Below are 16,887 nucleotides of genomic sequence, written 5' to 3' on the forward strand. Positions count from 1 at the left end.
TGATTTCCTACCTCAGCCTCCATGTTGCTGGGATTACAGTTGTATGCCACCACTCTAGACTACATTTTAATTATTTTAATATCATCTATGCTTGAGTTTACATATATTTGTTTTCGCTACATGGTGCAAACATTATCAAAGGGGTGCTGCTGAGAATTTTTGCTCTTATCTGTCTGTGTTCAGAAACATTATGTTGGCATTTTATAGCTAGTTATATGCCACAGAGATGAACATATGCTACAAATGACAGTCCTCCCTCACACCCCTCTTGGGGAAGCTGGTTGTTAGCATTTATCAGCACACTACTGCATCCACTCTGATCATTAATTCTTTGCCAGGCACTGGAGCAATATGAAATATTTCTATTTTGTTTTTGAAATTTTAGGACAGAGATTCTCTTAATGTTATAGTATTAAATGTACTTTAATAGAAGATACTATAAAGATAAATATGAACATGTCCTTAAGAAAACAAAGAATATGCCTGTAATCCCAGCAACTTGTGAGGTGGAGGCAGGAGGATCCCAAGTTCAAAGCCAGCCTCAGTAACTCAGTGAAGTCCTAAGCAACACAGTGAGACCTTGTCTCAAAATTAAAAATTAAAAAAAAAAGGTAAAAAAAAAAAAGAGCTGGGGCTAGGCGTAGTGGTGCACGCCTGTAATCATAGCAGCTTGGGAGGCTGAGGCAGGAGGATTGGGAGTTCAAAGTCAGCCTCAGCAACTGAAAGAGGCTGGAAGCTGGAGCAACTCAGCAAAACCCTGTCTCTAAACAAAATATAAAAAAGGGCTAGGGATGTGGCTCAGTGTACAACGTTCCTAGGTTCAATCCCTAGTACAAAAAAAAAAAAAAAAAGAAACAAAGACTACATAGTATATATTAGTAGTATTTAATGTTTTTTAAAAATCCCTTATAATATAAATAAATAAAGCTCTTAAAAGAGTTTTAAAATATTACCCTAAAAAAACTGGTTTAGTTGAGATCAGAAAATAAAAGGAACACTTGAGGGTGGCAACTTTGGTTTTGTTTTGACTTGAATTTCAAAAGCACAGAAAAAAAATAATTTGATGTTAACTAAAAATAATAATACATATATTAAAATGATATATAAATTGTATAAATATTCTTTAACAGAATGCTAAAGCAAATGGCAAACATGAATCTGACTTTAAGTGGAAACAAAGTTAAGTGTGTTCAATAATAGATAAATGATTTTTTTTTGAACACAGAAATAAAGAGTAAATCTTAAAAATAGTGGAAAACTTAAAATGTCATCAAAATTTGCTAAACTTGTTTTGCCAGTTGAAATTCTCAGAAATCAAAGCTTTTGTCTGTCTAGTCTGCATTTATACTTAGTCTGGGCACTTTAATCCCCTTTTTGTTCTTAGTTTTGCCATACACCATAAGTTATTTTATAGAGCCTTAACGTTCAGTTAGTTTCATAAATTGTGAAATAATTTTGTACTACCAGTTTATTTTCAAATTGCTCAGAAGATTAAACAAAGGAGTTATAAAGAATTAAAATGAACACTGGGTTTCTTTATACATACTTCTTTTGTTTAAGTTATTTACCTCTTGTGAAAGCTGTGTTACTTGGTCCTTTTGATGTCCAAGATCTTTTAAAATCAATGAGTTTTGTTTTTCTAACTGAAGAACTCTTCTTGCCAAGTGGACACTAGGTGAATGAAGTGAGAAAATTAATGCTTGCAACAATGCAAAAAAAAAAATGCTATCTAAAATATTCAAAATGGGCTTGTGAGCTAGAAAACTGATTATTTTTTATAATATTTAATTATTAACAGAAAAAATATGGGATCAAATAATAAATCATAGCAAGACCAAGACCCCAACAACTCAGAATTCTGAAAGTAAATAAAAATCCCCATAACTGTGATATATTGATTACGGCAGTAATGGTTTCTAGCTCTTGCTACAAAAGTGAATTACTTTAAGATACTTGCTTGAAAAGACCACAAGATAGCAATTTACAGCTTTTCCCCATTTTTATAAAAATTTCTCTGTTACAAACGGATCAGAAAATTAGTTGAAATATTATGAACAATAATATGCTGGCACTTTGAAAAGCATCAGTGTTTACCTCAGATAACATAATGCATTTTACAATTGAATAGGTTTTCTATTCAAAGTACGGATGGAAATGATGTATAAAGCTTGGAAAATGTCTATGGTAAAGGTAAGAAATCATCCCTCTGATACCTGCAATATCACAACTTATCATTCCGACTTTCAGTATTTAAAATTACATTAAATATAAAATGTTCTAAATCCACTATTAAGAAACAATCTTAAGGGAAAAAAAAAAGCTTCATTCCTTGTAACTACAGGGGGAAACACACATAATTCTTTAAAGAACTAGTACTAATATTAAGACATGTTAATACTAATTAATTAGTACTAATTAGTACAAATTAATATTACTAATATTAGTAATATTAGTACTAATATTAAGACATTGTTCCCACAGACCTCTCTGTATTTCCATATTTACCACATTTTCATGTTCTATGTTAGTGAATTTATTAATCTATGAATTGTAGAATCCATGGAATACAAGACGTTTTACAATGACAAGATATCATTTCTCTAAGTAAAATTATAGGATAAAAACAATTCTATCATATACTTGACATTTCCTCACATCAGACAAAGGAAAGCAGACAAACCTCTTCAAACCACACTAAATATCACTCTGCGTATCTATTTCTAAAAATGTGTTCCAAATAATAATGATGAATTCTGATAGAAGTTCATACTTTGTTTAGACCTAAGAAGATACTATCTATCTGTTCAACTGGCATATTTTGCCTTAACCATCAGCTGAAGTTAGAGATGGAAGAGACATATAGTTCCCATTTTTGGCTACCATTCTTTTTTAAAAACTGCTTTATTGATGCATAATTTTATTGCTATGCAACTAATATACAATAAAGCTTACCCATTTAAAATGTATAAATCAATAGTTTTAGTATATGTAGAGTTGTGCAACTATCACTATAATCTAATTTTAGAACATTTTCATTACCCTCCAAAGAAACTTTGTACCTATTAACAGTTAATCCCCCTTCTTCCTCACTAAATGCTTCCTGCTCTCAACCCCACCAGCCTTGGGGAGCCACTAAATTGATGTTTCCTTCTTTCTTTCTTTTTTTTTTTTTGAATATATTTTTAAAGACATTTATAGTTTATGGGTATCCTGTTTTTCATTCCCCAAGTAAATGTACCAAACAAGTTCTAATTTGACTATAAACTAAGAAGACCTCTACAAATAAGTCTTACTGCTAATTTTTTATTATATTTACATTTTAAATCTGTTGATTCTAATACATGTTTGCAAGCATCAGTATTTGATATCACTAACTATTTTTTTGTTGGGTTAATTTAAAAACCTTAGAGTTATCTAAATTCAAATTTTCATTGTCTCTATCTTTCTCATCCTTCAAATATGTTAGGTATAAATTCTGTCTTCCATAGAAAATAGCATCCAGGTCTTTTGTATAGTAATTTTTAACAAACATGTTGAAGGCACAGGCCAAATCTATGCAACATTCAGTATAGAGTAATGAACCCAATCAAATGCAATTACACAGAAATAGAGTTATGGATAAGATGGAGTTTTATGCAAATAAAAATTTGTCTGTAAAGAAATAAAGGAAATAATGAAATGCAAATGTCACTTGTTATAAGACATCAAATTTATTAATACAAAATTGTTCATTTGATTTAGGTGCTTTTAATCTTGCAATTGCATAATGTTTTTATGAAGATATGGTGATAACACTTACAAATGAAAAATATATAAAATACTGACTTAGGAAATTCTTTGTATGGTAGGTGTAAGCCATATCACCAGGAACACCTCCTTCTAATAAAAATTTCCCTTATTTTGGTTAGGGGACTCTTAAATGAGGAAAATCAATTTAAAGGAAGAAAGGTATCTTGTGATATCTTGAAGTTAGTTATAAACATGCTCTACTTGTTTTTTTTTTTTTTTTTTTTTTTTAGTATTCTATAGTACAATTCTAATGAGAAAAAATTTCTAGGAACTGATGCTAACAGAAAAGACTGTGACTATTATTTTAACATTGATGTCATTTACGAACATGGTTATCATGTGGAATGCACTGTGGCACCACTGGTCTCCAACATAAATGGACTATGTTTTAAAATTTACTTCTAAGTCACTTGTAAGAATAATAGGATATATTTCCTTGTGGATATATCAGAAATGGTATTAAGACCCATTCAGCCTATTAATGTGGCATGTCCCCTGAAGGAATAAAAAGAGAAAAAGGAATAAAAATAGCAAAATCTTTCATTAAAATATATGTAAGCACAACCAATTTAAATATAACTAATGTTATTTTTTTCCCTGCTAATTTCTTTAAATTTTCTGAGTATGTAAATAAAAAATGATAACATTGTTTTATGGGTTTCTAACAGTGTTGCAATACATTTGGAAACCATAAAAAAAAAAAAAAAAGCAGGGAGATGGTAAAAGCAGCTGTATGGTCACAAGGTTTCTATATTTTACACAAAGTAGTACAATATTAACTCTGGACTATGAAAAGCTAAAGATACATAGCGTATGTATGTATGTACCTACATATTTTTGCAGTACCGGGGATCAAGCCTGGGAGGTGCTCTACCACTGAATTTTATCTCAAGTCCCTGTTTCTTTTTTCTTTTAAGAGAAGATATTGCTTAAGTTTCCCAGGCTGGCCTTGAACTTGTGATTCTCCTGCCTCTGCCTCCTGAATTGCTGGGATTATAGGTGTGCGACACTGTGTCTGGCAGTAACTAATTACTGAGTAAATTAACTTTATAAGACTTTCTTTTTCTTCATACTCTAACCAATACTGGGTATTCATCATCTTAAAAGTTTTGCCAATCTTATGAATAAATAGGATAACCCCATTTAAAATTAATTTTCCTTATATACATTGGAATATTTCTTGATATTCTTTTATGTGTGTTAATATTTTCACCTTCTCATGTTTATTGGTCATTTATATTTTTTACTCAATGAATTGATATTTACATTCTTTTCCCATTCTAAATTTTACTTACATGGTTGATTCTAAACTATATCTAAATTAAAACATAAAAGTTCTCTATCACATCATCAGAACCAGTTTTATTTTCCATTAATGTCCACTCTATTTAAAAACATGAAAGTTCTCTATCACATCACCAGAACCAGTTTTATTTTCCATTAATGTCCACTCTATTTAATCTCCCATAAATGTTTTATATATTCCTTCTGCTGTAGGTCCTCCAATCTGAAGATAAGTTCTTCCACTATTTGTGAGCCCAACTTTTCCTGAAAGGCTCCCTTCAAGTTCCATTTCTAACCATGTTAGTCCTCATTCATCTCTATTCCCCTGGCACACAGAATAGACTTTAGCATAGAGTCCGACACAGACTCTAGCATGTGGAATCGCCAACTTACATACATTGGAATATTTCTTGATATTCTTTTATGTGTGTTAATATTTTCTCCATTAACAGAACTCATATAATGACAGGGGTCTTATTCATTGAAGTGCCTAACAACAGAGCTGAACAGAGTGGACACTCAATACTCCCTGATGGACTCTCCTGTAGGTGAATTTTGTCCCAATGAATATAGTGCTAGAAACCATATTCCAAGGTTGCAGAACCTTAATATTAAAGTATAACTAATGCTTAGCCTCTATGCATTGAATTAGCAATAAACAAAGTACATAAAGTTAATAAGGGAGAATACAAATGACAGACACCAATTGTCCTCTTGTATTCAACCTGTTAAATCTTTAAATGTGTCATACTGCTTTGGTGAGTGAATTGGCATAGGTGGATCCTGTAGAGAAATCTGGGATACTAAAAGTGAGAAATGGAAGATGGCGGCGAGGGGAGTGCATTGCCCCCGTGTGCTGCTTCACTGTGTGGGAGTATGACAAGTCAGGACGGCTAAAGGATATCTTGTTAGGAATTTCCAGCAATAGTGGGGTGCTCCGGAACCTGGAGGAAGGATTTCCATCGCACGAGGATCGGCTACGGGGACTCAAACGCGAGAGGTTTGTCGCACGGAGGGTAACACTGCTTATTCAGCAAATCGCCCCGCGGCTAGAGTCTGCAGCGCGCGCTGGGAAACCAGGAGATAGCGACGCAGGGATACAGCGCTGCAGTTTCTGCCAGCCGTGCAAGCACCGTACTCAGGGCTGAATTCTGAGTTCGAGACGGGGGAAGGAAGCGGTCCATCTCGGTTCTCCACACCGGTCAGACCACAGAGGAGGCCAGCAGCCACCATGTTGGAAAGCTGACGTCACCATCCCTGTTTTCGACTGACCGCAGCTCATTCAGCCATAGAACAGGTAATTTGAGGCTGCAATTCGCCTGCGGCTTGCAGACAGATTGCTAGGGTTCAGTGCCTGGGTGCTTCTTAGAACCTGATCTTATCGGAGCGAACACCGAGCGCGGGGCGGCCGAGTTCCGGCTCCCGGAACCGTCCCGGAACCGCCCTGGCCCAGGGCTGCGGAGCCTGCGGAGGCTGCTTCTTGGACCCTGCTCCTATCAGAGCATACACCAAGCACTAAGCAGCCGAATTCCGGCTCCCGGAACTGAGCCTGCGGGGACTGCTTCTTGGAGCCTACACTTATAGGAGCTTACACCGAGCACGGAGGGGCCGAGTTCCGGCTCCCGGAACTTCCCTGGCCCGGGGCTAGGAGCCCGCGGAAACTGCTTCTCGGTCCGGGTCCTGCTGAGGGCCGGTCAGGATTCACTCGTTGCTTTGGTTGCGCCATTCGCATAGGATACCAACATGGCAGAGATCTGATGTCATCAGAAAGCGGCGGAGGAGAGAACTTCATCAATACTATCGGCGACATAAACAGTTGGTCTCCTGGTAGGGGGGGTGAGGCACAGACACCCGAGTCTCCTCAATTTGTCGTCGAGCCAGAGGGGAGGAGCCAGGCCGCCGCCAGCGCCCGGAGCAGGCCCAGCGGCTCGCCAGCGTGGTGACCGCGTGACCACAATTGGAGAGGGGGCGGAGCGGAGCCGCCACCCGCACCTGCAAGGTGGGCAGACCCGCGACCCAGTGGTACATGGGCGTGGTAGGGGGGGCAGGGCAGAGCCGCCGTTCGCGCTTGCAAGGTAAACAGACCTGTGACAGCCTGGCGGGTCAGGCCCAGTGGCCTGCCAGTGTGGTACACACGTCACCCCAACTGGAGTAGGGGCAGAGCAGATCCTTCTCCCACGCCCGGATCAGGCCCTGCCCGTGTGGTGGTCACGTGACCCTAATTGGAGTGGGGGCGGAGCGGAACCGCCACCCGTGCCCGCAGGGTGAGCAGACCTGTGACCAACATGCAGATCAGGCCCAGGGGTCCGCAGGCGTGGTAGGAGGGGCAGGGCAGATCCGCCACCTGCGCCTCCAAGGTAGGCAGACCTGCAACAGACCGGCGGATCAGGCCCAGGAGCCTGCCGGCGTGGTACACACACCACCCTAATTGGAGTAGGGGCAGAGCAGAGTCGCCGCCCATGCCAGGAACAGGCCCAGCGTCCTGCAGGCGGGGTCGTCACGACACCCCAATTGGAGTAGGGGCAGAGCAGAGCCTCCACCCGTGCCCGAAAGGTGGGCAGATCTGCGACCGAGCAGTGGGACAGGCCCAGTGGCCTGCTGGTACGACAGACACGTCACCCCATTTGGAGTAGGGGCAGAGTAGAGCCGCCGCCTGCGCCTGCAGGGTAGGCAAACCTGCAACCGACCGGCGGATCAGGCCCGGTGGCCTGCCGGCGTGGTACACTCGTCACCCCAATTGGAGTAGGGGCAGAACAGAGCCGCCGCCAGCGCCCAGAACAGGCCCAGTGACCTGCTGGCGTGGTAGCCACGACACCCCAATTGAAATAAGGAGAGAGCAGAGCCGCCGCCCGCGCCTGCAGGAAAGATACGCAAGCAGTATGAAAAGACAAGGAAAGAAAGGACCACAAGCAATGCAGGTCAACGCAACTTTAGAAGAGGTAACAGCTGCAGCAGATGGAATATCAGATAAAGAATTCAGGATATACATGCTTCAGATGACCTGGAGTATCAAGGAAGACATTAGACAGCAAAATCAGACAATGAAAGATCACTTCGACAATGAATTACGCAAACAAATCCAGGAAGCAAAGGATCAACTATACAGGGAGATAGAGGTTATAAAAAACAAACAAACAGAAATCCTAGAAATGCAGGAAGCAATAAACCAACTTAAAAACTCAATGGAGAATACTACCAGCAGAGTAGAACACTTAGAAGATAGAACATCAGACAATGAAGACAAAGCATTTCAACTTGAAAAGAACATAGACAGCTCAGCAAGACTGTTAAGAAACCATGAGCAGAACATCCAAGAAATATGGGATAACATTAAGAGACCAAACTTAAGAGTCACTGGGATACAGGAAGGTACAGAGCTCCAAACCAAAGGAATGAGCAGTCTATTCAATGAAATAATACGAGAAAACTTCCCAGACTTGAAGAATGAGACAGAATCCCAAATCCTAGAAGCCTACAGGACGCCGAATGTGCAAAATCATAAGAGATCCACACCTAGACACATTATAATGAAGATGCCCAACATACAGAATAAGGAGAGAATTTTAAAAGCTACAAGAGAAAGGAAGCAGATTACATTTAGGGGTAAGCCAATCAGGATAACAGCTGATCTTTCAACACAGACTCTGAAAGCTAGAAGATCCTGGAATAACATATTTCAAACACTGAAAGAAAATGGGTTCCAACCAAGAATTGTGTATCCAGCGAAATTAAGCTTCAGGATGGAAGATGAAATTAAAACCTTCCACGATAAACAAAAGTTTAAAGAATTCGCAGCTAGAAAACCATCTCTTCAAAACATCCTCGCCAAAGCATTACAGGAAGAGGAAATGGAAAATAACAATGAAAACCAACAGTGGGAGGTAGGACAGTAAAGGGGAGGAAAATAATCAAAGAGGAAAACAAACCATGTTTAGTAACAGAAATAAACAAATATGGCTGGAAGAACAACCCATATCTCAATAATAACCCTAAATGTTAATGGCTTAAACTCACCAATTAAGAGACACAGGCTAGTAGAATGGATCACAAAACAAGACCCAACAATATGCTGCCTACAGGAGACACATTTGATAGGAAAAGACATACATAGGCTGAAGGTGAAAGGTTGGGAAAAATCATATCACTCATATGGACTTCGGAAACAAGCAGGAGTGTCCATACTCATATCAAATAAAATAGATTTCAAGCCAAAGTTAATCAAAAGGGATAAAGAGGGACACTACATACTGCTTAAGGGAACCACACACCAACAAGACATAACAATCATAAATATATATGCCCCAAACAATGGTGCAGCTATGTTCATCAAACAAACTCTTCTCAAGTTCAAGAGTCTAATAGACCACCATACCATAATCATGGGAGACTTCAACACACCTCTCTCGCGACTGGACAGATCTTCCAAACAAAAGTTGAATAAGGAAACTATAGAACTCAATAACACTATTAATAACCTAGACCTAATTGACATATATAGAGTATACCACCCAACATCAAGCAGTTACACTTTTTTCTCAGCAGCACATGGATCCTTCTCAAAAATAGATCATATATTATGTCACAGGGCAACTCTTAGACAATATAAAGGAGTAGAGATAATACCATGCATCTTATCTGATCATAATGGAATGAAACTGAAAATCAACGATAAAAGAAGGAAGGAAAAAGCATACATCACTTGGAGAATGAACAATAGGTTACTGAATGATCAATGGGTTATAGAAGACATCAAGGAGGAAATTAAAAAATTCTTAGAGATAAATGAAAACACAGACACAACATATCGGAATCTATGGGACACATTGAAAGCAGTTCTAAGAGGAAAATTCATTGCGTGGAGTTCATTCCTTAAAAAAAGAAAAAACCAACAAATAAATGATCTAATACTTCATCTCAAAATCCTAGAAAAAGAAGAGCAAAACAACAGCAAAAGAAGTAGAAGGCAAGAAATAATGAAAATCAGAGCTGAAATTAATGAAATCGAAACAAAAGAAACAATTGAAAAAATTGACAAAACTAAAAGTTGGTTCTTTGAAAAAATAAACAAAATCGACAGACCCTTAGCGATGCTAGCGAAGAGAAGAAGAGAGAGAACTCAAATTACTAGCATACGGGATGAAAAAGGCAATATCACAACAGACACTTCAGAAATACAGAAGATAATCAGAAATTATTTTGAATCCTTATACTCCAATAAATTAGAAGATAGTGAAGGCATAGATAAATTTCTTAAGTCATATGATCCGCCCAGATTGAGTCAGGAGGATATAGAAAACCTAAACAGACCAATATCAATTGAGGAAATAGAAGAAACCATAAAAAGACTACCAACTAAGAAAAGCCCAGGACCGGATAGGTATACAGCAGAATTTTACAAAACCTTTAAAGAAGAACTAATACCAATACTTTTCAAGCTACTTCAGGAAATAGAAAAGGAGGGAGAACTTCCAAATTCATTCTATGAGGCCAACATCACCCTGATACCTAAACCAGACAAAGACACTTCAAAGAAAGAAAACTACAGACCAATATCTCTAATGAACCTAGATGCAAAAATCCTCAATAAAATTCTGGCGAATCGGATACAAAAACATATCAAAAAAATTGTGCACCATGATCAAGTAGGATTCATCCCTGGGATGCAAGGCTGGTTCAATATACGGAAATCAATAAATGTTATTCACCACATCAATAGACTTAAAAATAAGAACCATATGATCATCTCGATAGATGCGGAAAAAGCATTCGACAAAGTACAGCATCCCTTTATGTTCAAAACTCTAGAAAAACTAGGGATAACAGGAACATACCTCAATATTGTAAAAGCAATCTATGCTAAGCCTCAGGCTAGCATCATTCTGAATGGAGAAAAACTGAAGGCATTCCCTCTAAAATCTGGAACAAGACAGGGATGCCCTCTCTCTCCACTTCTGTTCAACATAGTTCTCGAAACACTGGCCAGAGCAATTAGATAGACGAAAGAAATTAAAGGCATAAAAATAGGAAAAGAAGAACTTAAATTATCACTATTTGCAGATGATATGATTCTATACCTAGCAGACCCAAAAGGCTCTACAAAGAAACTTTTAGAGCTAATAAATGAATTCATCAAAGTGGCAGGATATAAAATCAACACGCATAAATCAAAGGCATTCCTGTATATCAGCGACAAATCCTCTGAAATGGAAATGAGGACAACCACTCCATTCAAAATATCTTCAAAAAAAATAAAATACTTGGGAATCAACCTAACAAAAGAGGTGAAAGACTTATACAATGAAAACTACAGAACCCTAAAGAGAGAAATAGAAGAAGATCTTAGAAGATGGAAAAATATACCCTGTTCATGGATAGGCAGAACTAACATCATCAAAATGGCGATATTACCAAAAGTTCTCTATAGGTTTAATGCAATGCCAATCAAAATCCCAACGGCATTTCTTGTAGAAATAGAGAAAGCAATCATGAAATTCATATGGGAAAATAAAAGACCCAGAATAGCAAAAACAATGCTAAGCAGGAAGTGTGAATCAGGCGGTATAGCGATACCAGACTTCAAACTATACTACAGAGCAATAGTAATAAAAACAGCATGGTACTGGTACCAAAACAGGCGGGTGGACCAATGGTACAGAATAGAGGACACAGAAACCAATCCACAAAACTACAACTATCTTATATTTGATAAAGGGGCTAAAAGCATGCAATGGAGGAAGGATAGCATCTTCAACAAATGGTGCTGGGAAAACTGGAAATCCATATGCAACAAAATGAAACTGAATCCCTTTCTCTCGCCATGCACAAAAGTTAATTCCAAATGGATCAAGGAGCTTGATATCAAATCAGAGACGCGCCGTCTGATAGAAGAAAAAGTTGGCTACGATCTACAATCGGTGGGGTCGGGCTCCAAATTCCTCAATAGGACACCCATAGCACAAAAGTTAATAACTAGAATCAACAAATGGGACTTACTCAAACTAAAAAGTTTTTTCTCAGCAAAAGAAACAATAAGAGAGGTAAATAGGGAGCCTACACCCTGGGAACAAATCTTTACTCCTCACACTTCAGATAGAGCCCTAATATCCAGAGTATACAAAGAACTCAAAAAATTAGACAATAAGAGAACAAACAACCCAATCAACAAATGGGCCAAGGACCTGAACAGACACTTCTCAGAGGAGGACATACAGTCAATCAACAAGTACATGAAAAAATGCTCAACATCTCTAGCTGTCAGAGAAATGCAAATCAAAACCACCCTAAGATACCATCTCACTCCAGTAAGATTGGCAGCCATTATGAAGTCAAACAACAAGTGCTGGCGAGGATGTGGGGAAAAGGGTACACTTGTACATTGCTGGTGGGACTGCAGATTAGTGCAGCCAATTTGGAAAGCAGTATGGAGATTTCTTGGAAAGCTGGGAATGGAGCCACCATTTGACCCAGCTATTCCCCTTCTTGGTCTATTCCCTAAAGACCTAAAAAGAGCATGCTACAGGGACACTGCTACATCGATGTTCATAGCAGCACAGTTCACAATAGCAAGACTGTGGAACCAACCTAGATGCCCTTCAATAGACGAATGGATAAAAAAAATGTGGCATTTATACACAATGGAGTATTACTCTGCATTAAAAAATGACAAAATCATAGAATTTACAGGGAAATGGATGGCATTAGAGCAGATTATGCTAAGTGAAGCTAGCCAATCCCTAAAAAACAAATGCCAAATGTCTTCTTTGATATAAGGAGAGTAACTAAGATCAGAGTAGGGACGAAGAACAGAAGAAGATTAACATTTAGCAGGGATGAGAGGTGGGAGGGAAAGGGAGAGAGAAGGGAAATTGCATGGTAATGGAAGGAGACCCTCAGGGTTATACAGTGGAGGGGGTAGAGAGAGAGGAGGGGAGGGGAGGGGAGAGGTGGGGAGGAGGGAGGGTGGAGGATGGGAAAGGCAGCGGAGCACAACAGACACTAGTATGGCAATATGTAAATCAATGGATGTGTAACTGATGTGATTCTGCAATCTGTGTATGGGGTGAAGGTGGGAGTTCATAACCCACTTGAATCAAAGTGTGGAATATGATACGTCAAGAAATTTGTAATGTTTTGAACAACCCACAATAAAAAAATTAAAAAAAAAATTAAAAAAAAATAAAAGTGAGAAATGAAATTCAAAGTGAGACAAATGAAGAACGTTCAACCACAATTAAGTTTATGTCTCCAAAACATAATATACACACAATGAAAACAAGAATAAGTCCTTTTCAAGTTCTATATAAAGAGTAACTAAAATAGCGTCAAGAAAATGACTCTTGCTACAGGTTATTTTTTGATATAGAATGCAATGAACTTCTTAAGAAAGCAATACTTTCAAAAGATTATTTACTGGGACACTAAAGTAGGTATAACAATACTTCTTTGTAATTATATTAAATGCTATTTTTACTTATTCCAAGATTAAGTTGGACATCAACTAGAAATTAACATCACAGGTATATAGTTTCATGTCTAAATATTAAACCAAAATTTTATTGGTTATTGGTAAAATTATTAAGGTAAGGGTTATCTCTAAGTTTCTTCAGCATTTCTTGACTTCCAAATAAATTATTTCTCTGTCAATGTCAGTCAGTACTTCCCATTACTGTATGAAGGTTTGTAAACAGTATCATCCAGCAATGCATATACATGAGAACTAAGAAGAGGAAAACACACTTCCAGTATGCATAAAAACTTGTCAGTTTCTCTGGCTTTCTTTTCCCCCCTTCATTATGAAGATCAGTATACTTGTTTCAACATAAAGCTCTTTATAAAACTAGGTAGAAACTAAAATGCAAGATCTATAGAATGCAGTATATCTGATAATGTGAATGGCTTAAAAACTTTGAGAAAAGTCTCTAAACATTTAATCAGCCACAACAAACAGAGAGAGGCACACACTAAGGCCACATTAGTGCCTAAAATAAAGGTATTGTGTCCAACTACAACCAAAAAAAAAAAATTAAAAAAAGAGAAGATATTGAGGGGGGGATAGTAGAGGATAGGAAAGGTAGTAGAATACAACAGTTACTAATATGGCATTATGTAAAAATGTGGATGTGTAACCGATGTGATTCTGCAATCTGTATTTGGGGTAAAAATGGGAGTTCATAACCCACTTGAATCTAATGTATGAAATATGATATGTCAAGAGTTTTGTAATGTTTTGAACAACCAATAAAAAAAAGAGAAGATATTACTTGATATAACCCATTAACAGGAAATTTAGTGTGACAACACAATCAAAACATACAACCAGAAAATCTTGTTTGCTATTTTCAAAACAGTCATTAATGAAACAAAAACATTATTTCAGATTTTCAAGTTCAATCAAGAAGAGTCCATTTTATTTTAATCTACTATAATTATATAAGACCTTTTAATTTTTCACAACTGTGTTGCAGAAAGAGTTTAACACAATATATACCTATTATTTGTATCCCTATGAAACTTCAAAACGTGAGTTATATTATGTAATCATTAAAATATGTTTAAGAAGAATTTTGGGGAGTTTGTTTTTTACTTATTTATTCTTTGTGTGTGTGTGTGTGTATTTTTTTTTTTTTTTTGAGACAAGGTCTCCGTAAATTGCCCAGACTGGTTTTGAATTTGTGATTCCACCTTAGTCTCCTGAGTAGCAGGGATTACAGGTGCATACCACAATCCCTGTGAGTTACTTTTTCAAATTAAAAAAAACCAATTATACTACTACTATATAGAAAATCCGCACTGTATCTTAAAAACTGATATTAAAGAATGTGAATATCAAAATAGTTTTGTGTCCATGTTTCATATTTAAAAGCCTCATTAAAATTTTTTAAAAATAGGAAGGAGATAGGAAAGGCAGCAGAATACAATAGACACTAGTATGGCAGTATGTATAAACATGGCTGTATAACCTATGTGATCCTGCAATCTGTTCACGTGGGAAAAATAAGAACTCATACCCCATTTGAATCAAATGTATGATAGATGATATGTCAAGATCATTGTAATGTTTTGAGCAACCAATAAAATTCAGCAGCTGTCATCACAACAATAAAAAAAATTTAAAAATCATTTTAAATAAATGCTTAAATTGTGTAACCATGTAAGGTACTTTAAGAAGATATTACTTAGGCTGAGGTTGTGGCTTAGCAGTAGAGCGCTCGTCTAGCACGTGCGAGGCCCTGGGTTTGATCCTCAGCACCACATAAAAATAAGTAAATAAAATAAAGGTATTGTGTCTAATTACAACCAAAAAAATATTTAAAAAAGAGAAGATATTACTTGATATAACCTATTAACATTTACTGAACTCTACTGTCAGGCACTGTGTGGCGAACTTCGTATCTATTTTCTCATTTTAATCTCATATTATTGTTGGGGTAGCAACAGGGAACTTATGAAAATGTTCACTGGCTGTCCAATTTTATGGCCTCAACCAGAAGTCTATTCAAAAACAGAAGTCCTAAAATTTAAAGTTTTGTATAAATATTGAAAATAATCTTTTTTTGAAGAATATTCATTGACAAGGGTGTGATGGCATAGACCTGTAATCTCAGTGACTTGGGAGGATGAGGCAGAAGGATCACCAGACTCTAAGCAATTTAGCAAGACCCTATCTCAAAAAAACAATAAACAAACAAACAAATAAACAAAAATATCTGGGAAAGCACCCCTAAGTTTAATCCCTGGTGCCCCCTACCCCCCCAAAAAAGGATATTTATTGACAAAAATATGTTCAGGATAAAATGCTAGAATTAGCTGGGCATGGTTGAGCATATCTGTAATCCTGGTTTCTCAAGAAGGTAAAGAGAAGGATTACAAATTGGAGGCCAGCCTAGGCAATTTAGCAAAGCCCTGTTTCATAAAAGTAAAAAAAAAAAAATAAGAAAAGAAAAAAAAATGGGCTATGGACATCAATAAGTGGTAGTTTGCCCCTGGTTTCAATCCCTAATACCCAAAAGAAAAAGGTTAAACTACTAAATAATACACACTATCCTACACATGTAAGAAAGTGTGTATGTGTGTGTGTGTGTGTGTGTGTGTGTGTGTATATATATATATATATATATTTTTTTTTTTTAATTTCTAAATGGTTATTTTGGATGGTGGAATCACCAACAATTCTCCTAATTTTAAAAACAAACATATTTAGAACCAGAAACCTCCCTCCTATTAAGTGTTACTCTAAACTACCTAATTCTGTCTAATGAAATAAAATTTTAAAATCAAATTTAGTATGGATGAAAAATATTATATAGTAGTTAGGATGTGGGTTCCATTGAAATTTTGATATATTTTGGTGTAGGCTGATATCTGATGAAAACTTTATTATGTAAGGATTTCAATTACTGATCTGAGTCATCCTAAATATAATTCACCTTCAATGTTTATTGCTTTAAATGTGAAGTATGGATCCATTCAAAGGCTATCTTGTTTTAGTCTTTAATAACTTAAAGAGAGCACAAAGCCTTCTTTACAGATATCCCTTAAGAAATCAAATATGTGCCTTGCAAACTTTGGAAATGCATCAGACTCTAAAGTGGGATCTTTTGTGCCTCTGGTCAACTTTGCGCATACAGTAGGCACTTAATAATGAACACAGGAATGTATAAATTCCCTCTTTAGATATCTTGACTTACTTTCCCTTCCCTCAGTTTAGATGACCTGAGAAACACTTCCTCAAAATAACCCTCTGGCTCACCATGAGAAGAATGCCTGGCACCAGCTGGCAGGACATATTAATAGCACACCCATTAGGCACTTGTT

The 16,887-nt window shown here is 37.1% G+C and overlaps 1 protein-coding gene across 3 annotated transcripts in view; it reads right to left on the minus strand.

The window, feature by feature from the left end:
• The window catches only part of Pibf1 (progesterone immunomodulatory binding factor 1), a 235,424-nt gene that overhangs the window by 80,611 nt on the left and 137,926 nt on the right, over nucleotides 1-16,887 (minus strand). For all 3 annotated transcript variants that reach the window (XM_071611456.1, XM_027938068.3, XM_071611455.1), the window contains exon 14: nucleotides 1,569-1,671. In XM_071611456.1, coding sequence (XP_071467557.1) covers nucleotides 1,569-1,671 — 103 coding nt within the window. The remainder of the gene's footprint in view (nucleotides 1-1,568; nucleotides 1,672-16,887) is intronic.

The sequence above is a fragment of the Marmota flaviventris genome, chromosome 4 (assembly GCF_047511675.1).
Source record: "Marmota flaviventris isolate mMarFla1 chromosome 4, mMarFla1.hap1, whole genome shotgun sequence".
NCBI lineage: Eukaryota > Metazoa > Chordata > Mammalia > Rodentia > Sciuridae > Marmota > Marmota flaviventris.